General features: G+C 43.4%; 2 protein-coding genes across 4 annotated transcripts in view; one reads left to right on the top strand and one right to left on the bottom strand.

Moving 5' to 3' along the window:
• rbpjl (recombination signal binding protein for immunoglobulin kappa J region-like) overlaps positions 1-25,361 on the bottom strand; it is a 70,138-nt gene that overhangs the window by 35,742 nt on the left and 9,035 nt on the right. For both annotated transcript variants that reach the window (XM_087994728.1, XM_087994727.1), the window contains exon 2: positions 6,406-6,559. In XM_087994728.1, coding sequence (XP_087850854.1) covers positions 6,406-6,559 — 154 coding nt within the window. The remainder of the gene's footprint in view (positions 1-6,405; positions 6,560-25,361) is intronic.
• The window catches only part of matn4 (matrilin 4), a 73,708-nt gene continuing 54,495 nt past the window's right edge, over positions 6,149-25,361 (top strand). For both annotated transcript variants that reach the window (XM_087994725.1, XM_087994726.1), the window contains exon 1: positions 6,149-6,509. The gene's annotated coding sequence lies outside the window, so the exon portion shown is untranslated. The remainder of the gene's footprint in view (positions 6,510-25,361) is intronic.

A 25,361-nucleotide genomic window follows, 5' to 3' on the forward strand; every position in this document is an offset into this window, starting at 1 on the left:
TAGTTTGTTATATGATCTCAATCAGAGGGGGTGACTCCAGACTTCAGTGTTGGGCTCTGAAGCACTGATCATAAGACAGTCTCAAGTACGGCAGCTAATGTTGACAGTACATGTGGGAACGTACAACTCACTGTCTGCGCCAATGTTTCTTGTCTCTATTTTGTTGATACTACGATGGGCTTACAACTCTTCGAGAACACTGTGTTCATTCAACACTGGCTTCTCAAGCATCCCCCAGTTCTTTACATCGCTCCATTGACACCTGCACATTTCAGCTCAACCCTGTGCACTGAGCCCCTCTCTCTCTCTCTGCTCCTTTAGGATTCTGCATTAAACCTTGTCACTCTCCTGTAAGATTTCCTTCTTTGGTTCAATGTGACATTTTTGAATCATTTTTTTCAAGTCCCATAAGACCAGTCTGCAATAAGAGATGTTCTATAAAGCCATTATTGTTTGCCACTGAAGTTCCTTGCTCCTTTTTATCTCCAAGCTGCAGTGTACAAACCTAACCTTCTCCCACCTCCATTCCCCACTGTGTAAGGTCTCACAATCTGTCTCCTAAAGTAATCAACATAACCCAAAACTACAAAGTTCCTTAATTAGCAATATAGAATCACACATAATGATGTAGGCCACAGTGATTAATCAGCTATCCAATCAATCTCATTATCCTTCCTACAGTCCACAGGTTCTTAAAGAAATTGCAAACTTGCTCTCAACATCTTGTGCTATTTCATTTCAACTTTGCTCATATTCTACATGTTTTATCAAAGTTCCCTAAGAATTTATGGGTGGCACGGAGGCACAGTGCAATTAGCACTGCTGCCTCACAGCACCAGAGACCCAGATTCAATTCCCGCCTCAGGCGACTCTGTGTGGAGTTTGCACATTCTCCCCGTGTCTGCATGGGTTTCCTCCGGGTGCTCCGTTTCCTCCCACAATCCAAAATTGGCCATGCTAAATTGCCTGTAGTGTTAGGTGAAGGGGTAAATGTAGGGGGGTGGGTTGCACTTTGACAGATCGGTGTGGATTTGTTGGGCCGAAGGGCCTGTTTCCACACTGTAAGCAATCTAATCTAACCTAATAAGAATACTTCATGCACCCCAGATTTTTCTAGGTTCTGATGAATGACACCCCTTCACCCACACAAAGAAATAGCCCACAACATCTCGTCATTATCTTCAGATCCCTGGTCATTTTTGTAACTCTTATTTATTTGTTAAATGTGTGTGATACTGCCAAAGCTGCACATATTGCCTTGTCATCAGAGATGGCTTTTTCCCCACGTGAGCTCAGGGAAGGGTAAAGCAGTCGTTTGAGTCCCAAACACAAAGCCTTATTGAACACTGAGTTGAACTTCAGGCCATACCATGATATTTCCCCATTTTATCCTTCTACATCTCTGCAAATCATCTTCTCCTAAATTAAACGTGGCAGTGTAACAACCCAGAACCCAACTTAATGTTCTTGGGACATAGATTCAAATGGCAAATAGTGATATTTGAATCGAATTGAATTCAATAAAAATATAGAAGGAAAAGTGAGGTCTAATGGTGATCATGTTCATAAAAACCCCACTGGTTCACTAATGCCCTTTAGGGAAGGAAATCTACCATTCATACATGGATCTGGACTACCTGCAACTCCAGATCCAGAGAAATGTGATCGATTCTTAATCTCTCTTAAGGCAATTAGGGATGGACCAATAAATTATGCAACAACTACATGAACAATTTTTTTAAAAAACTAATTCAAGTTGATGCTACTTAATTCCAGCTGACCCAAGAAACTGTGGAACATTATAAATGGTGGAATATATATCCTGTTTCTACCAGCTAGTCAGAGATTAAAAGGCACGGACAAATTGACAATACAGACCCAGAGCTGAAATGAAGAGCTATTTTTCAAGTCCCATAAGACCAGTCTGCAATAAAGGATGTTCTATAAAGAGAGTTATTATTCTTAACGGAAGATTCAATAGTAAATTTGAATAGAGAATTAGATAAAAGCTTAAACAGGAAAAAAATGCATGATCATGGGGAAAGAGCAGGGGAAGTAAAATTAATCAGATAGCTCTTTCAAAGAGCTAGCACAAATGCAGTGGGCTGAATGGTCTCTTTTTGTGCTTTAAGGTAGTTTAATATTCAGACTAACACTTCCTGGCATTCTCACTCACAGACAGAAATATCAATAAAACAATATTTATTAAATTAATATCTCGCCAACTTTAAGGGCATTTAAATGGTCATTGGATGAAAATGGAATAGTGTAGGATACATGAGCTTCAGATTGGTTCCACAGGTCGGCACGACATTGAGGGCCGAACGGCCTGTACTGTGCTGTAGTGTTCTACAATCTATGTTCTAATGTTCCTGCTTTATCAGTTAGCAACAATTCTTCATTTATTCTGTGATTCACATATGATAACCAAAAAGCTTTTTATCACATTTTTATTGATATATTATGATGATCTAAGTACATGTGAGGCTTTATAAAAAAAAAGCCTTCTTTTGAATTCCATATTAGATGTACATTAGATGTTGTTTCAAAGTGCTTTGTAAATTTAATAAATGTCAGGGACAGCTCAATACCTCAAGTGAATTAATTCAGACTTAATCTGTTTAGCTGCCTTAAAAAGTAATTTAAATGGATAAGGATATATACCTTCAGGCATTTTATAAACTATCAATTCATATTTCATGGTAGTGATTGACTTTTGCTTCTCCACTTGCCAACGCATATTTTCATGACGATTAAAGACAGCAAATGGAAAGTCAGAGACTAGCAAGTTCAAATGGAAAACTCAACTTTTGAGTTTCCTGATCTACATAGTAGGATCCCAAATCATGGTGACAGTTCAGACATCACATTGTTCAGCCAGCCCTTTCAGATTCATAATATCCCATTTCGAGCAAGGCAGTGGGAAGATCTGTCTTAAACACCAAAGGCCAATAATTGCACCACACAAAATACAAGTCAGGAGTATAATGGATACTCCCTGTTTGCCTGGATGAGTGCAGCTCTACCAGTAGGCAAGAAGCTTGACACCATCCAGGACAAGGCAGCCCACCTAATTGGCACATCGGCAAACATCCACTTCCTCTGCCACTAACACTCAGTAGCAGCAATGTATGCCAACTACACAATGCACAACAGATAACTCCTTTGACAGTACCTTCCAAGCTCATAAACACTACCAACCAGAGGACAAGGGCAGCAGACATGGGAACAGCCTATCTGCAAGCTCCCTTCCAAGCCACTCCCCTTCTGGCGGTCACCGGTTCAAAATCCTGAAACTCCCTCCCTGCCGGTATTTTGGGTCTACCTACACCAACTGGACTGCAGCACTTCAAGAGAAAAGCTCACCATCATGTTCTCAAGCATAACTCACAATGAACACTAAGTGCTAGCCCAGCTAATAATGCCCAAATTTAATGAATGAATAAAAATAGAAATTCATTCTTGGAATGTGGATAACTTCAAATAAAGTAGCAGCAAATAAAGCCCATCCCTCATTGTCCTCAGAATATTAAAGGTCAACTATATTGCAAGGGCCGAGAATCCCATGTAATCTAATCAAGTGTGAGACAGCCTATCTCTTTCCCACTAATGAACAGATGGGTTCTTCAAACAAAATAACAGCTTCTTATGATCATTCACTGGTCCTAACCCAGCAATGATAACATGGAACATCATTGCAGACCATGGTGGGAGAGTGCTTGTCGTCTGCGTTGTAAGTCTCTTATGTTAATTACCAGGCAAAAGTGAGGACTGCAGATGCTGGAAATCAGAGTCTAGATTAGAGTGGTGCTGGAAAAGCACAGCTGGTTGGGAAGCATCCAAGGAGCAGGAACGTTTCAAGCAAAAGCCCTTCACCAGGAATATGTTAATTCCCAGTCAACTTCTGGTGGCTTGAACACTCATTCCCAACTAAAAACAGAAAAGAACACAGGCCAGTCAGCATCTGTAAGACTAACTTTCACCTCAGCTGGAGAAAATCATCTCAAAGACTGAGATGTCTCTCTTTTACTTCAAATATTCACCATTCCCAGAGAAAGGATTCCACCTAAGAGTGATTTTCCAAGTTGGAGGTAGTGGTTGCAGGTGGAGGGGATGGGGAAGATGGCTGTCTACTGTAAGTGATGGAAGATCTATGTAGGGCGAGGGGGAGATGTTATTGGGTTGAGACTTCTGGACCAGTGCTCCAGATTGGTCTGTTTTCCCAGGACCCCTGGCAATGGCATCAGTCCTCTCTCCACTATCTGCTTGTAATTTTATAAACACACTGAGGGAACACCCTACTGTATTCAAAAACAGCTAGAACATTCTTCCTGTCTTATTTACTGTGCTGCTCTCACACATAGCATTTGATGTTTTCCCATCCTGTGTGTGTTTCTGAGCTTATTTCATTTTTCAAAAGTATTAATTTGATTCCATCATGCTGAAAAAAGTATCACGCAACTATGAAATAATTTTTAGTTTGTTAACACCAAGATTGAGCAAGGAATAATAATACTTCAAATATTTTTATGAAAGCAGAATAATAATCCTGAAATTCTTTAAAAGTTAATTCACAGGATCTTGGAACCCTTGCAGTGATGTCCTGGGACTGAGATGATTGACCTCCAACAATCACAAACATCTTCCCTTGTGCCAGGTATGAGTCCAACAAACAATGATTTCCCCACTTTTTCCATTCACTTTCACTTTGCAAGCACCCCCAAAGCCACATTCAGTTAAATGCTGCCTTGACATTAATTGGGAGTCACTTTCAATTCATGTGAGCTCTTGTGCACATGTTTCGGTTAAGGCTGTGAGGTGAGCTGAGGTCAAATAATCCTTGCAGAACCCAAACTGGGCAAACTTTTAAAGAATTATTAAAGAATTATTAAAGAACTGCAGATGCAAATAAAAACGGCTGGAAAAGCTCAGCAGGTCGGGCAGCATCTGTAGAAAATTAGTAGACATTTCAACCCACAGACCTGTTAGGTTTCTCCAGCAATTTCTGTTTTTTGTTTGTGAGCAGATTATTACTATCTAAGTACTATTTCATCCCACTGTTTGCAAGATCTTCCATCACTGATTATCGAGAGTAGACTGATAGAGTGGTAATTGGCCAGATTAGTTTCAGCTTGCTTTTTTGTGAACAGAACATACCTGTAAATGTTTTCCCATTGTCGAATAGATGCCATCATTGTAAAGGTAAAGTCGCCATAGTCTTACCAGACCACAGGGCTGCTCTCTCACTGGAGAGAGACAACTGGTGGTGGTTTAACCTGAGGGTCACCGTGCCACTGTGAGGGGAGAGGTTAAGGAGAGTGTTTCATGGTAACCTCAGCTGGTGCAGGAAATGAACCCACATCACTGTGTCACATGTTCCGCTAAATGAACTGACCAAACCCATAGCCAGTGTTGTAGCTGTACTGGAATAGCTTGTCTACGGGCAGGGTTAGTTCTAGAGCATAAGTCTTCAGCACTAGTGCCGAATTGAAAACAATAAATGCTGGATGCGGGTCAGACAGCCCTTCCTCATGCCCGAAACGTCGATTCTCCTGCTCCTCCAATACTGCCTGGCCTGCTGTGTTTTTCCAGCACCACATTTTTCAACTCATCCATGGAGAGATAGCAAGCTAATGTATGAGTGCTAAATTGTTGCTTGGGTCCTTGGTTTTTGTTCTCCTGACAACACGATAACCTTCCAAAATATATACAGGTATGGAGTGGAGCTTACAAGGTTAATTCTGCTCTGAAAAGCCGATATTTAAATTTTAGTGCACAACAAAAAAATGTTTGTTAGTTTTCCCAAATCGGCAATAAATGGACTCCATTGACAGAACCACAATTCTCAGAGGAATTCCCTTGACCAATAATGTGGTACAGAAAATCTATCTATTTTGTTTCAGAATCGGCTTTACAGTTTCAAAATAACTCCTGCCAATGAATTTCAGCTCTGCAGCCAGCTTTCTGTGTCGCTGACTCTCTGCAAGAAATCCTAGACAGTGTCTAACGTTCGCCCAGTGGGTTTTCAATGGGACATTCATCCAAACTGCTCTGATCCCTGACCCTATGGAGCATTCCAGAAGGAGGGGCTTACTTACCCCTGGCTGAGGCAATGTATTAAAAATCTGCCCAACATTCCTACCCTTCTACTCCGGGACAGGAACCCCTCCCGCAGATTTATTTGAGTAGGTCAGGCAGAAGGAGAGGAGTTTTAATCTCGTATATTCTTCCTTAAATTTTGCATCTGATATCCATTCATTCATTGGAATCCCAGAGGTTACTAACTGGAGAATATCTCCGGGAATGTGTGTCTGTGTGTTTTTTTAATTAATTGAAGCAAACACTCGTGGTCTTTTTTTTAAAATACATATATAGTTTTTTTTAAAAAAAATAGAATTATCTTACCTCTGCCACAAGTCTGCCCGGAAGAAGTTTCTATCGCCCTCCGTCTCTCCCTGCGGTTCGATCGGGATCCTGTGCCGCCTTTCAGCGCTCCCAGCCCGGATCAGGTGAGTGTGTGCTCCCGCTGGGGTAGGTACTGAAGCATCTCGGACCAGGGCTAAGTGGAAAGAGGATGGGGAGTGAGCGAGAGTTTATTTCTGATAAGTACTTCATTCTTCTCTGAGCATGATTGTTCCGGGGCTGGGCACAGAGAAACAATTTACAGCGAGAACGAAAAAGCCACTTATTCCAAAAGGGACTGCCTTAGATTTGAATACGTTCTATTTGCCTGAAAGGAAAGTGATGTACACAGATAAAAACATACTTAAAAGATTCTTGAGCAAGTCGCACCTCTGGGCACGGCTACTGTTGGAGAAAGCAATCGGTTTAGAGTAATGCAGTTCAGGATAATGTAATGGGATCTCGAACAACAGCATTCAAAATAATTGTAAATGAACTCAGAAAGTGAGGTGTCCAAAGCTCTGTTTCCCTCCCTTGGGTCTCTGTGTCGGAAGAGCTGGATATTCTTTTTCAGCATTTACTTTGTTAAACAAAGTCTACTTTGTTTATAATTAGTATTTGCTTTGTAGGAATATATAAATTAATGGACCTTCTTGCAACTTTGCAATGGGTTGCTTATTACTGTGCATACTGTTCTCAGGGTATCTCAAGACATAGCTGAACACATGTCCTATGTTTGCAAATGCTAAATAATGGAAAGCACAGGAATGTAATATTCCTGGAATGATGCAGGGGTTTTTAAAAGGGTTGATTATCTGGATGAATTTTGAATTCATTGAGTCAGAATTTTACTTTACAGGACGCCATTCGACCCATTATACCTGTACCAGCACTTGAAAGAGCTACCCAACTGGTCCCATTCTCACCATAGCCCTCTCTCCATAGCCCTCTAAAGTTATCCCTTTCAAATACATATCCAGTTCTCTTTTGAAACCTCAAATGGAATTCACCTCCACCACTCTCCTAGGCAGTCCATTCCAAATCCTAACAACTCTCTGAATGAAGTTTCTCCTCACCTCATTCCTAATTCTCTCGCTGACAATCTTGAAATTGTGACCCCTAGTTACAAACATACCAGCTAGTGAAAACAGAATATCTTTCTTTACTCTGCCAAAATTGTTCATTATTCTGAACACATCAGTAAGATCAACTGTTAATCTTCTCTGCTCCAAAGACAATAAGCCCAATTTCTATAATCTTTCTTTATATCTAAAATCCCTCATCCCTGGTATCATTCTCATAAATCTCCCTTGTACTTCCTTCAGGACTTTAACATCCTTTGTAGAATCGCTGTAGTGTGGAAGCAGACCATTCATCCCATCAAGTCCAGAACGACCCTTCAAAGAGTACCCCGCTACACATGCCCCCCCCCCCCCCCAATATCCCTGCAATTCCCATGGCTAATCCATCTAGCCTGCACATCCGTAGACAACTTAGCATGGCCAATCCACCTAAACTGCACATCTTTGGACTGTGGGAGGAAACCGGAGCACCCAGAGGAAACCCACACAGACACTGGAGAATGTGAAAACTCCACACAGTCATCTGAGGTTGGAATTGAACCCAGGGCCCTGGCGCTGTGAGGCATCAGTGCTAACCACTGAGCCACCATGGCACCCCACCCTTCCTTAAATAAGGTGTCCAGGCATGAACACAATAATCCAAATGTGGTCTGACCAATTCATTTGAGCATAAAAGACACACAAGTGGGGTGAGCTAAGTGAGCAATTAAAGGATTTGATACGGGGTAGATGGAGAGAAATTATTTCCGAGAGAGGGAAGGATGGAGCTGTCTGGAAGGCTAATATAACTTTAAAAACAAAATTAGACCATTGGGCTGAATAGCCTCCAGTGCTTCATAAATTTCAATGCTCTGTGGAGTTTTAAACTGGTGGGCACCATCACATTCCATCACAATCCATTTTAAAAACATTTCAATTCAGGTATGACTTGGGATACTTGTTCTTACAATAGGCTCTTCCTTTATCCTCAGGCATTCCAATTTCGTATTAAGATTGTAAATAAAGCAGGAAACCTTCAAGGTTATAGTATTCATGTGGAAAACCTTTGCCACAATTTCAGAGTTGTTCCAGACTTTAGTTGTACTAACTTTAGTTGTCAAGATTAGAGTGGTGCTGGAAAAGCACAGCAGGTCAGGCAGCATCCGAGGAGCAGGAAAATTGATGTTTTGGACAAAAGACCTTCATCAGGTTTTCCTGCTCCTTGGATGCTACCTGACCTGCTGTGCTTTTCCAGCAACACTCTAACCTTGACTCTAATCTCCAGCATCTGCAGTACCCACTTCTGCCTAGCTAACTTTAATTGTACTTCAGACATAATCACAAAGCTGTCATTCACCTCAAACTGTTTTCAGGCTGCACACTGCATTCAAACTTCAGAATGAACACACCTGTTTAAAATATTTTACTCAAGAGGAGGACTGACTGGTTTAAGTTTTTGCTCAACTCAATATCTAAGCAGTGCTTTTTCCATGTTAAAACTGCTCCCTGGCAAATACTGAGTCACTGTTACTCTTCCAAGGCCAATCCCTACCTTATCTAATAATTTAAAAAGGCAAATTTGAGATACCACATCACATCATGGTGTGGTACAAGTCATCTGTACAATTGTGCCTGTCCAGTCCTTTGAAAAAGTGCTATCCTGATTGACTTGGAACTATATTGTCATTCCTTCTTGGTGTCTAAGTCGAAATCCCAGATCTCCCTCCTCAATATCACTGTGGGTGTACCTATGCCAAATGGACTGCAGTTGTTCACAAAGGTAGTCCCTAGCACGTTCTCAGGAGAAATTAGGGATGGGCAATAAATACTGACCTAGCAACATTCAGAACTCATTTGATGATTTTTTTTAAAGATTAGTCCCACTCTCTTATTTCTCCATAGCCTCACATTCTTTTCCTTTTCAATTATTTTTTACACAATTTTCTTTTGAAAGTTCCTATTCAATTGGCTTTCACTGTCCTTTCAGGCAACACGTTCCACATCCCAACTACTCATTGCATTTAACAAAAATATAACTTTTGGTCTCAGGTTTTTTCACTAATTACCATTGATCTGTGTACTCTGGTTAGCAACTCCCTTACCATGAAAAAATGGTTCTCCTTATTTGCTCAGTCAACTTTGTTTTGAACATATCTATTAAATCTTGTTCCATTTTCTGTGCTCAAGGGAGAACACACACCAGTTTCGCTAGTCACTTTGTGTAAGTAAACACTCCCATTCCTCCAACTTTTCAGGTAAACCGTCATATTCTTCCCTGCCGTATGATGAACTCAATACTTCAGCTGGGATCTAATTTGTGAGTTGTGAAAGTTTAGTGTAGTCCCCTTGATTTTATACTCTGTTTCTCTATTAATAACAGAATAGGTTGTCCACAAAACTGGTGTCCAGTGATTAATGACAAAGAATGTGAACTCTGAAACAAAGTCATTCCTTCACCAAGATGGTGTTTGTTATTTTAATTCTTTCATGGCCTGACCAGTATTTGCTACCCATTAAGAAAGCCACTTTCTTGAACTAAGGCACGTTGCTAGGCCATCTCAGAGGGCTGTTATGAGTCAACTACATTGCTCTGGGTCTAGAGTCACATGTAGGCCAGACCGGTGGGGATAGTAGATTTCCAGCCCTTAAGGACAATAGTGAACCAGATGGATTTTTACAACAATCAATGGTCATTTCGTGGTCACCATTTCTGGGACTGGGTTTCAATTTCAGATTGAAATTTCATCAGCTGCTTGGTAGGATATAAACTGGTGCCCCCAAGGCATTAGCCCAGGCCACTGACTTCCTATTCCAGTGACATTATCACTGCACCACCATCTCTCCTAGTTACCAGACTGTGTAAGGTTGTGTATTTGGAGGCAGGGGTCCCACCAGCCAGAGCCAATAGCCCTCTGTTCCCCTTCTACACACCTACAATATATGGAATGCGAATGGGCTACAGGTTAATGTGGTACCTGCAAACTGAGAATTGCACATAGAGGAATATTTATTTGAGTGTTATTGCCAGTGAAAACAACCAAACTAAAAGATTTCTGGTTACACAGTGCCTCTCACAAACTCAGGATGTCCCTATATATTCTACATGCAATGTCTACCTTATGGAAGGTCAGTCTCTGTTGTTAAAATAGAAAATGCAATTGCCAGTTCTTATAACAGCAAGCTCTCATAAATAACAATGGGATTATGAGCAGATGATATGTTTTACTGATGTTGATTGAGAGATATTGTTAGGCAGGATATGGGGATCGTCTCCCCTTCCATTCTTCAAAAGAGCAATATGGAACCATTTACAATAAAGCAGACAGATGGGCCTCAATTTAACATCAAATCTATAAACCAATGCCTCTGACCATGCAGCACTCCCTCAGTACTCACACTGGGAATATTAGAGCCTCAGCAGTGACTCAAGAGGCAGGAACAAAAGCTAGTTCCTTCCACTTGGTATGAAATGGAATAAATTATTTTGTTTTAAAACAATAAAAGGGAGACAGCAAAGCCAAAGAAATCAAAGATCACTCATGTCAGCATTTGGATTCATAGAGAGACTGACATTAGAATTAATTTGTTCACTATGTGCATTCATTAATTAAAAAGTCTTGGGTTATCACTGCTTTTGAATGCATTGTTTCTGTAGTTCAAGGTATCCAGATGGATGGCTCAGTGCATCCAGATCTAATTTCTACCACTTATGCATGGTCAATATTCAACATGATGAGATGACAACTGCAGCTCCATTGGTAACAGAGTTGCCTACGTGCCAGAAAATCCTAATCCAGAGCCTGGCCTGGGATTCAAGGCTAACACTCCTGTGCAGTGCCAACAAGTTCAGCACTGTCCACAGTGCTATGCTTTCTGTGAGATGTTAAACCAGGGCCCACACCATCTGGTAATCTGGCCCATATTAATTCTGTATTAATGTAAAAATATTGTGAAAACTGATTATGTAGCTGTGTGTTCCTGCCTGTGGGAACTTGCTGTGTGGAAATTAGCAGTTGTGATTCCTAGATTACAACACTTCAAAAGCTCTTAACTGGATATGAAACACTTTGAGATATCTGGTTTTGTGGACCATTCCAAGTCTTTCATTAATTTCCTTCTCTTTACTCCAGTGTATAACATCATCAGTTATGTTAGACACTTTGATGAATATATAAATATTTTATTATGTACAAAGCATATAAAATCCAAATATAATAATAGTCATAGTGTCATAGAGTCATAGTGATGTACAGCACGGAAACAGATCCTTCAGTCCAACTTGTCTATACTGACCAGATATCCCAACCTAATCTAGTTCAATTTACCAGCACCTGGCCCATATCCCTCCAAACCCTTCCTATTCATATACCCTTCCAGATGCCTTTTAAATGTTCAATTATACCAGCCTCCACCATTTCCTCTGGCAGCTCATTCCATACACGTACCACCCTCTGCGTGAAAAAGTTGCCCCTTAGGTCTCTTTTATATCTTTCCCCTCTCACCCTAAACCTATGCCCTTTAGTTCTGGACTCTCTCACCCCAGGGAAAAGACCTTGTCTATTTATCCTATCCATGCCCTTCATTTTATAAACCTCTATAAGGTCACCCCTTAGCATCCGACGTTCCAGGGAAAACAGCCCCAGCCTGTTTAACCTCTCCCTATAGCTCAAATCCTGCAACCCAGACAACATCCTTGTAAATCTTTTCTGAACCTTTTTAAGTTTCACAACATCCTTCCGATAGTAACGAGACCAGAATTGCATGCAATATTCCAAAAGTGGCTTAACCAACATCCTGTACAGCTGCAACATGACCTCCCAACTCCTGTACTCAATACTTTGACCAATAAAGGAAAGCATACCAAACGCCTTCTTCACTATCCTATCTACCTGCGATTCTACTTCCAAGGAGTTATGAAACTGCACTCCAAAGTCTCTTTGTTCAGCAACACTCCTCGGACTTTAACTGTATAGGTCCTACTAAGACTTGCTTTCCCACAATGCAAAACCTAAGTTAAACTCCATCTGCCACTCCTTAGCCCATTGGCCGATCTGATCAAGGTCCTGTTGTAACCTGAGATAACCTTCTTCGCAGTCCACTACACTTCCAATTTTGGTGTCATCTGCAAACTTACTAATTATACCTCCTATGTTCACATCCAAATCATTTATAAAAATGACAAAAAGTAGTGGACCCAGGACCGAACTTTGTGGCACTCCACTAGTCACAGGCATTCATTCTGAAAAACAACCCTCCACTACCACCCTCTGTCATCTACCTTTGAGCCAGTTCTGTATCCAAATGACTAGTTCTCCCTGTACTCCATGAGATCTAACCTTGCTAACCAGTCTCCCATGGGGAACCTTGTTGAACGCCTTACTGAAGTCCATACGTACACCAAATTTCACTAGTACCTGAAGATCATGTTGTTCAGTTGTGACCATACTGAGGCTCTACGTGTTGAGTTGAAACCTTGCTTAGGGAGTTATATCCTTTCATGTGAATTTTGTATAAGATATTAAATATCTGAAATCTGTACCTGAGAAATGTGTCACCACCTTGGCATCCCAAACGGCAGCTGAAGAACTAAGGAATGAGTATTTGACCCTTTGTTTTGAGGGCTGTGGTTTCGGATTTTTTTGTGAAGTATTCAAGCAATACTTCAATTTGAAGTTGAATTTCTACTGGTTCGATAGGTGCAAAGAGAGCATACAACTTATAGAAGGCATATGATATCTTTCAAACAGGTTTCAAACAGGGCATAAGAACACAAAAAGATGAAATTTCAGTGGGAACATCGTGTTCATGTTGAATATATTAAGAGGCTGCAATTGCTTTCACACATGGACTCTGTCAAATTGCCTGTTTTTTGGTGATTTTAGATTTATGTCAGATTCTTGTAGAGCGTTGTGTCAGATCAGAAATGCAAAGAAGTATCAGGGTTTGAGGCGCAATGTGAAATAGTTGTAATCCCATTTGTTTTTTCAAGTGAATCTTGGTAGTTAGAATGCAGCTGACTGTCTCTAGCTCTCAGTTCAGAAACACCTCAATTTTTAAAAATCTCAACCACTCTCTACCCATTTTTTAAAGTTTCAACATAGAATGTGAACATTGCTGACTGGGCCAGCATTTATTGCCCTAATTGCCCAGAGAGCAATTAAGAGTCAACCACATTGCTCTGGGTCTGGAGTCACATGGAGGCCAGCGCAGATAAGGATGGTAGATTTCACATCACTGAACCGGGTGATTGTTTGATCCTGCTAGGAAGGATGTTACTAAACTTGAGAGGGTGCATAAAAGATTTACAAGGGTGCTGCCAGAACTGGAGGGTTTGAGTTCTAAGGAGTGGCTGAACAGGCTGGAATATTGAAGGCTGAAGGGTGACCTTATGGAGGGTATAAAATCATGAGCGGCATGGATAGTGTGAATAGCCATGGTCTTTTCCCCAGGGTTGGGGAGTCCAAAACTAGAGTGCATAGTTTTAATGTGAGAGGAAAAAGATTTATTAAGGACCTGAGAGGTAACGTTTTTACACAGAGAGTGGTGCATGTTTGGAAGAGCTGCCAGAGGAAGTGGTGGAGGAGATACACTTACAATATTTAAAAGGCATCTGAATTGGAACATGAATTGGAAGGGGTTAGAGGCATATGGACCATAATGGGACTGGATCAGATTGGGATGTCTTGTTGGCATGGACAAATTGGACCGAAGGCTGTTTCTGTGCTGTATGTCTATATAACAGTCAACAGTGGCTCCATGGTTACCATTATTATTGAATTCAAATTTCACCAAGGCAGGATTCAAAACCATTTCCCCAGAAGATTAGCTTAGGGTTCTGGATCATCAGTCCAGTGACACTACCACTATGCCACCATCTCCACTCAAAGCCTCTTCCAGTCTACAATCCTCCAAGATCTCTGCTTTTCTTCACTCTCTAGCCTCTTACTCCTCTCTTTTACATCTTCTAACCCACTTTGCCTTCAATTGCCGAGCTCTAGCATTCCTTCCCTAAAATTCTCTGCAAGCCTATCTCTCTATTCTTTAAAACCTCCCTCATTCATCTGTCCTAATATCTCCTTTTGTGACTAGGTGTCAGATTTTGTCCATTAATTCCCACATGTAGCTCCTTGGGATGTTTTACATTGAAAGAAGTGATAATGTATATTGTTATTGATCAAGGGAAAAGTTGGCTCACTTTAGGTAACACAGAGCTGTAACAGTAAGACCTCTGTGAGATGAGATCCAGATGTCTTTGCTATATGATCATTTATAGCAGTCATATGCAATTATTTGAAGTGTTTCTCCACATGGGTTAAAATGACAAATGTTAACGAGTTTTGGTGTGAAAATAGTTTTCTGTGGGCTAAAGTGCTATTTGTACAGTGACAGTCCTGTGCAAGCTATGTTAAGCCAATATTTGGCATCTTATATTAACAGCACTGTGATCTCAGATATCTTTAAGAATGACATAGTTGTAATGGTAGAGGATTTAAGTTTCCATCAGACTGGGACTGCCATAATGTTAAGGGCTTGGATGGAGAGGGATTTGTTAAGTCTGTACAAGAAAAAATTCATATTCATATTGCGGATGTACCTACTAGAGAAAGAGCAAAACCTGACCTTCTGCTGGGAAATAAGGAAAAACAAGTGATTGAGGTGTCAGTGGGGAACACTTTGGGGTCAGCGATCATAATTCTGTTAATTTTAAAATAGTTGTGGATAAAGATACACCTGATCTAAAAGTTAAAGTTCTAAATTGGAGTAAGGCCAATTTTGATGGAAAGTGGGAGGCCTTTAAGAATGAGATAATGGGAGTTCAGAGGTAGTATGTTTCTGTTAGGGTGAAGAACGAAGCTGATAGGTGTAGGGAATGCTGGATGACTAGAGAAATTGAGGCAGTGGTCAAGAAAAAGGAGGACCTTATGGGAGGTATTGACAACTGGGATCAAGTGAATCCCTCAGAGTATAAGGGTAATAGGAATATCTAAGAGGGAAATCAGGCAGTCAAAAAACGGGACATGAGATAACTTAGGCAAATAGAGTAAAGGAGAATCTACCAAGGCCAAAATATATTAAGAGCAAAAGGGTATCAAGCAAGAGAATAGGGCCCCTTAAAGATCCATAAGGCTGTCTATGTGTGGAACTGCATGAGATGGTAAACAAGTATCTCGCATCAGTATTTACTGTGGAGAAGGATATGGAAGCTAGGGAACTTGGAAAAATGAACAGTGATAGCTTGAAAAGTATCCACATTACAGAGGAGGAGGTGCTGGATGTCTTAAAATTCAGAAAGGTGGATAAATCCTCAGAACCTGATCAGATCTATTCCAGAACATTGGGAAGCTAGGGAAGTGTTCACTGGATCCCTTGCTGAGATATATGTATCATCGATAGCCACAGGTGAGGTGCCGGAAGACTGGAGGGTGGCCAACCGTTGTGCCACTATTTAAGAGAGGTGGTAAGGACAAGCCAGGGAACTATAGACTGGTGAGTCTGACATCAGAAGTGGGTAAGTTGCTGGAGGGGATTCTTAGAGACAGGATTTACGTGTATTTGGAAAGGAAATGATGGATTAGGGATAAACAGCATAGCTTCGTGCATGGGAAAGAGCATCTCACTAACTTGATTGAGTTTTTTGAACAAGTGACAAAGAAGATTGATGAAGGCAGAGCAGTGGACATTGTCCATATGGATGTCAGCAAGGCATTCCACAAGGTTCGCATGGTGGACTGGTTAACAAGGTTAGATCACATGGAATCCAGGGAAAGCAAGCCATTTCGATACAAAATTGGTTTGAAGGTAGGAGACAGAGGGTGGTGGTGGTGGATTGTTTTTCAACTGGAGGCCTGTGAGCAATGGTGTGCTGCAAGGATCAATGCTGGGTCCACTGCTTTTTGTCATTTACATAAATGATTTAGATGTGAATATAAGAGAAATGGTTAGTAAGTTTGCAGATGACACCAAAATTGGAGGTGTAGTGGACAGCAAAGAAGGTTACCTCTGAGTACAATGGGATCTTGATCAGATGGGCATGAACCAAGGAGCAGCAGATGGAGTTTAATTTAAATAAATATGAGATGCTGCATCTTGGAAAGGCAAATCAAGGCAGAATTTGTATACTTAATGGTAGGGTGCTGGGCAGTTTTGGTGAACAAAAAGATTTGGGGTGTGGGTTCATAGTTCCTTGAAAGTGGAGTGACCCCTCCACCTCCCCTCACCCCCAACCTTTACTAGTTTAAAAGCTTCCTGAGCATCTCTAGCAAATCTCCCTGACAATATATTACCCCCCTTCCAACTCAAGTGCAATCCATCCTTCTTATACAGGTCACTTTTATCCCAGGAGACATTCCAATGATTCAAAAATGTGAATCCTTCTCTCCTGCACCAGCTCCTCAGCCAGGCATTCATCCACTCTATCCTCCTATTCCTATCCTCCCTAACTCATATAGTACCAGGAGTAATCCAAATATTACTACCCTCAAAGACTCCTTTTTAAATTCTTGCCTGACTTCCTATGTTCTCTCTTCAGAATCTTGTCCTTTTCACTTCCTATGTTGTTAGTTCCATTGCGTACAATGATCCCCTTTGAGAATATTCTGCACCCTCCCTGAGATATCTTCGATCATGACTCCAGGGAGGCAACACACCATTCTGATTGCTTGTTGTCAGCCGCAGAAATGTCTGTCTGTGCCTTGGACTAGAAAGTCTCCTATTACAATTGATCGCTTGGAACCTGGCATACCCCTCATTCCATTTGAGCCGATCTTGGTATCAGGAACTTGGCTGTCAGTGTTACATTCACCTGAGAGTCCAGCACCCCCGATATTTTCCAGAACAGCATACATGTTTGAAATAGGGATAGCCACAGGAGACTCCTGCACCACCTGCCTCCCTCCCTTACCTTTGCTGTAGGTCACTCATCTACTTGATTGTATCTTTGGTTTATCTCCCTCCCTGCATCACACTCTCTAGCTCCTGTAAATTCCTCATTGCCTCCAACTGTTGCCCCAACCGATCCATACAATCCAGTAAGATTCGCAACCAAACACATTTCCTGCAAACATGGAAACTGTCCCTAATCTCCCACTCCAACGGGAAGCACACATCACTCTACTAAAGAGGTAAAAACAATGACTGCAGATGCTGGAAACCAGATTCTGGATCAGTGGTGCTGGAAGAGCACAGCAATTCAGGCAGCATCCGAGGACAGGCAAAATCGACGTTTCGGGCAAAAGCCCTTCATCAGGAATAAAGGCAGAGAGCCTGAAGCATGGAGAGATAAGCTAGAGGAGGGTGGGGGTGGGAGAGAGTGGCATAGAGTACAATAGGTCAGTGGGGAAGGAGATGAAGGTGATAGGTCAGGGAGGAGAGGGTGGAGTGGATAGGTGGAAAAGGAGCTGGGCAGGTCGGACAAGTCCGGACAGGTCAGGGGATCGAGTTTCTGGAGGTTAGAAGCTAGGATGAGGTGGGGGAAGGGGAAATGAGGAAACTGTTAAAATCCACATTGATGCCCTGGGGTTGAAGTGTTCCGAGGCGGAAGATGAGGCGTTCTTCCTCCAGGCGTCTGGTGGTGAGGGAGCGGCGGTGGAGGAGGCCCAGCACCTCCATATCCTCGGCAGAGTGGGAGGGGGAGTTGAAATGTTGAGCCACTGGGCGATGTGGTTGATTGGTGCGGGTGTCTCGGAGATGTTCCCTAAAGCGCTCTGCTAGGAGGCGTCCAGTCTCCCCAATGTAGAGGAGACCGCATCGGGAGCAACGGATACAATAGATGATATTAGTGGATGTGCAGGTAAAACTTTGATGGATGTGGAAAGCTCCTTTGGGGCCTTGGATGGAGGTGAGGGAGGAGGTGTGGGCGCAGGTTTTACAGTTCCTGCGGTGGCAGGGGAAAGTGCCAGGATGGGAGGGTGGGTCGTAGGGGGGCGTGGACCTGACCAGGTAGTCACGGAGGGAACGGTCTTTGCGGAAGGCGGAGAGGGGTGGGGAGGGAAATATATCCCTGGTGGTGGGGTCTGTTTGGAGGTGGCGGAAATGTCGGCGGATGATTTGGTTTATGCGAAGGTTGGTAGGGTGGAAGGTGAGCACCAGGGGCGTTCTGTCCTTGTTGCGGTTGGAGGGGTTGGGTCTGAGGGCGGAGGTGCGGGATGTGGATGAGAGGTTGGAAGCTGTGGGTGGGAGATCTCCTGAGGTGATGAGGTTCTGTATGGTCTGGGAGATGATGGTTTGGTGATGGGGGGTGGGGTCATGGTCAAGGGGGCGGTAGGAAGAGGTGTCCTCGGCTCACCCTCACAACGCGCAGCCCTCCAATCCCTCTGCTCCAATCCTGACCTCACCATCAAGCCAGCGGACAAAGGGGGCGCAGTGGTAGTCTGGCGCACTGACCTCTACATCGCTGAAGCCAAACGCCAACTCGAGGACACCTCTTCCTACCGCCCCCTTGACCATGACCCCACCCCCCATCACCAAACCATCATCTCCCAGACCATACAGAACCTCATCACCTCAGGAGATCTCCCACCCACAGCTTCCAACCTCATAGTCCGGGAACCCCGCACTGCCCGGTTCTACCTCCTTCCCAAGATCCACAAGCCTGACCACCCTGGCCGACCCATTGTCTCAGCATGCTCCTGCCCCACTGAACTCATCTCTACCTACCTCGACACTGTCCTATCCCCCCTAGTCCAGGAACTCCCCACATACGTTCGAGACACCACCCACGCCCTCCACCTCCTCCAAGACTTCCGTTTCCCCGGCCCCCAACACCTCATCTTCACCATGGATATCCAATCCCTCTACACCTCCATCCGCCATGACCAGGGCCTCCAAGCCCTCCGTTTTTTCCTCTCCAGACGTTCCCAACAGTACCCCTCCACCGACACTCTCATTCGTTTGGCCGAACTGGTCCTCACCCTTAACAATTTCTCCTTTGAATCCTCCCACTTCCTCCAGACCAAAGGGGTAGCCATGGGCACCCGTATGGGCCCCAGCTATGCCTGTCTCTTTGTTGGCTACGTAGAACAGTCGATCTTCCGTAATTACCCCGGCACCACTCCCCACCTCTTCCTCCGCTACATTGATGACTGCATTGGCGCCACCTCGTGCTCCCGCGAGGAGGTTGAGCAATTCATCAACTTCACCAACACATTCCACCCTGACCTTAAATTTACCTGGACCATCTCTGACACCTCCCTCCCCTTCCTGGACCTCTCCATCTCCATCAGTGACGACCGACTTGACACTGACATCTTCTACAAACCCACCGACTCCCACAGCTACCTGGATTACACCTCTTCCCACCCTACCTCTTGCAAAAATGCCATCCCGTATTCCCAATTCCTCCGCCTCCGCCGTATCTGCTCCCAGGAGGAGCGGTTCCACCATAGAACACACCAGATGGCCTCCTTCTTTAGAGACCGCAATTTCCCTTCCCACGTGGTTAAAGATGCCCTCCAACGCATCTCATCCACATCCCGCACCTCCGCCCTCAGACCCAACCCCTCCAACCGCAACAAGGACAGAACGCCCCTGGTGCTCACCTTCCACCCTACCAACCTTCGCATAAACCAAATCATCCGCCGACATTTCCGCCACCTCCAAACAGACCCCACCACCAGGGATATATTTCCCTCCCCACCCCTCTCCGCCTTCCGCAAAGACCGTTCCCTCCGTGACTACCTGGTCAGGTCCACGCCCCCCTACGACCCACCCTCCCATCCTGGCACTTTCCCCTGCCACCGCAGGAACTGTAAAACCTGCGCCCACACCTCCTCCCTCACCTCCATCCAAGGCCCCAAAGGAGCTTTCCACATCCATCAAAGTTTTACCTGCACATCCACTAATATCATCTATTGTATCCGTTGCTCCCGATGCGGTCTCCTCTACATTGGGGAGACTGGACGCCTCCTAGCAGAGCGCTTTAGGGAACATCTCCGAGACACCCGCACCAATCAACCACATCGCCCAGTGGCTCAACATTTCAACTCCCCCTCCCACTCTGCCGAGGATATGGAGGTGCTGGGCCTCCTCCACCGCCGCTCCCTCACCACCAGACGCCTGGAGGAAGAACGCCTCATCTTCCGCCTCGGAACACTTCAACCCCAGGGCATCAATGTGGATTTTAACAGTTTCCTCATTTCCCCTTCCCCCACCTCATCCTAGCTTCTAACCTCCAGAAACTCGATCCCCTGACCTGTCCGGACTTGTCCGACCTGCCCAGCTCCTTTTCCACCTATCCACTCCACCCTCTCCTCCCTGACCTATCACCTTCATCTCCTTCCCCACTGACCTATTGTACTCTATGCCACTCTCTCCCACCCCCACCCTCCTCTAGCTTATCTCTCCATGCTTCAGGCTCTCTGCCTTTATTCCTGATGAAGGGCTTTTGCCCGAAACGTCGATTTTGCCTGTCCTCGGATGCTGCCTGAATTGCTGTGCTCTTCCAGCACCACTGATCCAGAATCACTCTACTAAAGGCCATTTTTGCACTTTAACAATCGACAGACCCAGAAAATAGCACAGTCTTACTGCTCTGAAAACTCTACTCCAGACTAACTGACTACCTATGATTTTATATCTTTAAAGTTTAATCAAGAGACAAATCTAAATAATAACATATCATAAAAAACCCCGCTCTACTCACTATTGTAGATTCACAAAAGAAAAACAGTAAGGTTACACTTTAAAAAGTCACTGAGCTGCTCCCCTCCTATGAGCTCCCACATATAGGTCAGCTATAAATTTTGCTGCTGGTTTATTTCTTTTAGAACAAACTCCAATATTCAGAAAGGCAGTAGTTGAGCAGGTTCGCTGCTGGGTCAGACAGAAGTGTAGGTTTCTTTCTTGTTTTGAATCACTACCCGTGTGGTCACTGTCCTTTGTTTGACTCCCTCCTTTTTAAAGAGCCGTCATTTTGATTTTATTTTTCCCCAAAGTTCAAAAACAACGCAACAGCTTGTAAAGCAGTAATTAGTGCTTCTAGAATTCGAGGAAATCAGCTTCAATGCTGAAAATGCCTCAAGAAGAAGGAACTCTTGCAGCCACAATTTTCTCCTGTCCTCCATCTTGATTAAACTTGAAAGAGTGCCAAAAAGATTTATAAGGATGTTGCCAGGGCTGGAGGTTTGAGCTATTGCGAGAGGCTGAATAGACTGGGGCAGCTTTATGTGGAGCTTTGGATGCTGAGGGGTGACCATATAGAGGTTTATAAAATCACGAGGAGTATGGATAGGTTGAATAGCCAAGGTTTTTTCCAGTGTTAGGGAATCCAGAACTAGAGGGCATAGGTTTAGGGTGAGACAGGAAAGATTTAAAAGGGACCTAATGGGCAACCTTTTCATGCAGAGGGTGGTGCGTGTATGGAATGAGCTGCCAGAGGAAGTGATGGAGGCTGGTACAATTACAACATTTAATGGGCATCTGGATGAGTACATGCATATGAAGGGTATGGAGGGATATGGGCCAAATGCCGGCAAATGGACTAGATTAATTTAAGATATCTAGTTGGCATGGATGTGTTGGACCGAAGGGTCTGTTTCTGTGCTGTACATCTCTATAACTCTCACACTAACAATTGAGCAAACTTTTCTTGTTCCAATTTTTATCAAGTTCTGCAATTGATCTGGGAATATAACAGCAAAAGGAGCATCCTGCATTAAAAGGATAATCATTCCAATGTTACGTATGTAAAATTATTCAGCTGATGTCTCGAATTGAACTACCTTTAAACACTGGAGAGACTCAATAGCATCTATGAAGAGAGAAATAGATTTAACATTTTAAGTCCAGTATGAATCTTCTTCAGAACTTCTCAACTTGGGAGCTCTGAAAACGAATCATGTCCCACTTGAAACCTAACTCTGTTTCTCTCTCCACGCATGTTGCCAAACCTATGATATTTCCTGCACTTTCTGCTTTTATTTCAGATCAACAACATCTTCAATAAATTGCTTTTATCGTATAAAGGTTGTTATTCTATTTTAGTGTCAAAAACAAAATGAAAATTACTTAAATTCTGTTTCATTTTCTCCAATAAAATATTGCAAACTAAAAAAAAGTCATAAGCTTGCTCCTTTGTCCTTTAACTGAGGAATCTATCATTGTTGCTACTAATTGTTAAAGATGAGGTTGGTGATGTACATGGTATTTAGACCATAAGACCATAAGACATAGGAGCGAAAGTAAGGCCATTCGGCCCATCGAGTCCACTCCGCCATTCAATCATGGCTGATGGGCATTTCAACTCCACTTACCCGCATTCTCCCCGTAGCCCTTAATTCCTTGTGACATCAAGAATTTATCAATTTCTGCCTTGAAGACATTTAGCATTCCAGCCTCCACTGCACTCTGTGGCAATGAATTCCACAGGCCCACCACTCTCTGGCTGAAGAAATGTCTCCGCATTTCTGTTCTGAATTTACCCCCTCTAATTCTAAGGCTGTGTCCACGGGTCCTAGTCTCCTCGCCTAACGGAAACAATTTCCTAGCGTCCACCCTCTCCAAGCCATGTATTATCTTGTAAGTTTCTATTAGATCTCCCCTTAATCTTCTAAACTCCAATGAATATAATCCCAGGATCCTCAGCCATTCCTCATATGTTAGACCAACCATTCCAGGGATCATCCGTGTGAATCTCCGCTGGACACGCTCCAGTGCCAGTATATCTTTCCTGAGGTGTGGGGACCAAAACTGGACACAGTACTCCAAATGGGGCCTAACCAGAGCTTTATAAAGTCTCAGTAGCACATCAGTGCTTTTATATTCCAACCCTCTTGAGATAATTGCATTCGCTTTCTTAATCACGGACTCAACCTGCATGTTTACAGCTGCAGCCCCAACACTGAACCCTGCGGGACACCGCTTGTCACCGGCTGCCATTCCGAAAAAGAACCTTTTATCCCAACTCTCTGCCTTCTGTCAGACAGCCAATCCTCAATCCATACCAGTAGCTCACCTTGAACACCATGGGCCCTCACCTTGCTCAGCAGCCTCCCGTGTGGGACCTTATCAAAGGCCTTTTGGAAATCTAGGTAGACCACATTCATTGGGTTTCCCCGGTCTAACCTACTTGTCACCTCTTCAAAGAACTCCAACAGGTTTGTCAGGCACGGCCTCCTCTTACTAAATCCATGTTGACTTGTTCTAATTCGACCCTGCTCTTCCAAGAATTTAGAAACCTCATCCTTAATGGTGGATTCTAGAATTTTACCAACAACCGAGGTTAGGCTAATTGGCCTATAATTTTCCATCTTTTGCCTTGATCCTTGAACAAGGGGTTACAACAGCGATCTTCCAATCATCCGGGACTTTCCCTGACTCCAGTGACTTTTGAAAGATCTCAACCAACGCCTCCGCTATTTCCTCAGCCACCTCCCTCAGAACTCTAGGCTGTAGCCCATCAGGGCCAGGAGATTTATCAATTTTAAGACCTTTTAGCTTTTCTAGCACTTTCTCTTTTGTAATGGCAACCATACTCAACTCAGCCCCCTGACTCCCTTTAATTGTTGGGATATTACTCATGTCTTCCACTGTGAAGATTGATGCAAAGTACTTATTAAGTTCTCCTGCTATTTCCTTATCTCCCATCACTAGGCTTCCAGCATCAGTTTGAAGTGGCCCAATGTCTACTTTTGCCTGTCGTTTGTTTCTTATGTATTGAAAGAAACTTTTACTATCATTTCTAGATGTAGAAAGCTACAGACCCAGTTTCCAAAATCCAAAGCTTTTCCTCTTTATTTCTTAGAGATTTGCTGCATTAAAGGAAATGTTCAGTAACTCCCAATGCCAAAATGATTTCTTCCTAATGCATTTTAATGTTTTAGAAATCTGTTTCTGATATAGGGGGAGAAATAGTCTATAATATTCCTTGATTCACTATTTACATGGAAATGTTAATCTTCTCAAAATGAATGACAATTTCAAATAGGTTGACTAAGCTATGCTACCTTACCAGGTCCTGGTCCATATTCCAGGTCCTTTTGTATAGCTCCAGACAATGGGGTGGCCTCATGGTTCAGTGGTTAGCACTGCTGCCTTACAATGCCAGGGACCTGGATTCAATTCCAGAGTTGGGTGTTATCGGTGCAGAGATTGTGTGGGTTTCCTCTGGGTGCTCCAGTTTCCTCCCACAACGCAGGTTAGGTGGATTGGCCATGGGAAATGCAGCGTTACGTAGATTGGGTTGGGTCGAGGTGGGACCCTCTTTGGAGGGTGAATGGGCCGAATGGCCTGCTTCCCACACTGTAGGGATTCTATGATAACCTGCACCAAACTACAAAAAGCACATGTGTATTCGCTTGAAGCATCATTCATTGAAGGCCCCATGTAGGGGCCCCCAAATCATATGCTAAGAATTATCAGATCCTATAAATGCAGCAAAAAGCATTTATCTTTATTCTCAGGATACGGCCATCACAGACAAGATGGCATTATTGCCCAACATAAGAGGATAATAGCAGGACTTGAACTGTCACGGGCAGGATGGTGGAGACGTTCCTACATTGCCAATATGTAAGGAGATCAACGGTGGTGAAGGAGCAGCCAAACTATAGCCAAGACAGGACACTGTGTTACCTGGAGGGGAACCTGGAGGCATTGGTGGTCTCCAGTTGGGGAGTGGGTCTAAGTGGGATGCTCTTCTGTTATGGGCTGAATGGCCTGCTTCCACACTGTAAGGACTTTATGATTCTAGTTTGCTCAATCTCTGATCGTAGAACTTCATTCCCCAGAGAACAATTCATTGATCCTTCCCTGATGTGCCTCTGAGGCCTTTTGAGCCTTTTGTAAAAGTGGCAAACAAAACTGTGTACAGTCCTCCAGATGTGTACAGTTGTAACAAGATAATTTTATTCCTCCACTCCAGCCCCCCCTCACCCACCTCCCACTGATATAATTCACACATTA

This window comes from Chiloscyllium plagiosum, unplaced genomic scaffold (genome assembly GCF_037043375.1).
Source record: "Chiloscyllium plagiosum isolate Xiang-an unplaced genomic scaffold, Cpla_swu_hap1 HiC_scaffold_15, whole genome shotgun sequence".
NCBI lineage: Eukaryota > Metazoa > Chordata > Chondrichthyes > Orectolobiformes > Hemiscylliidae > Chiloscyllium > Chiloscyllium plagiosum.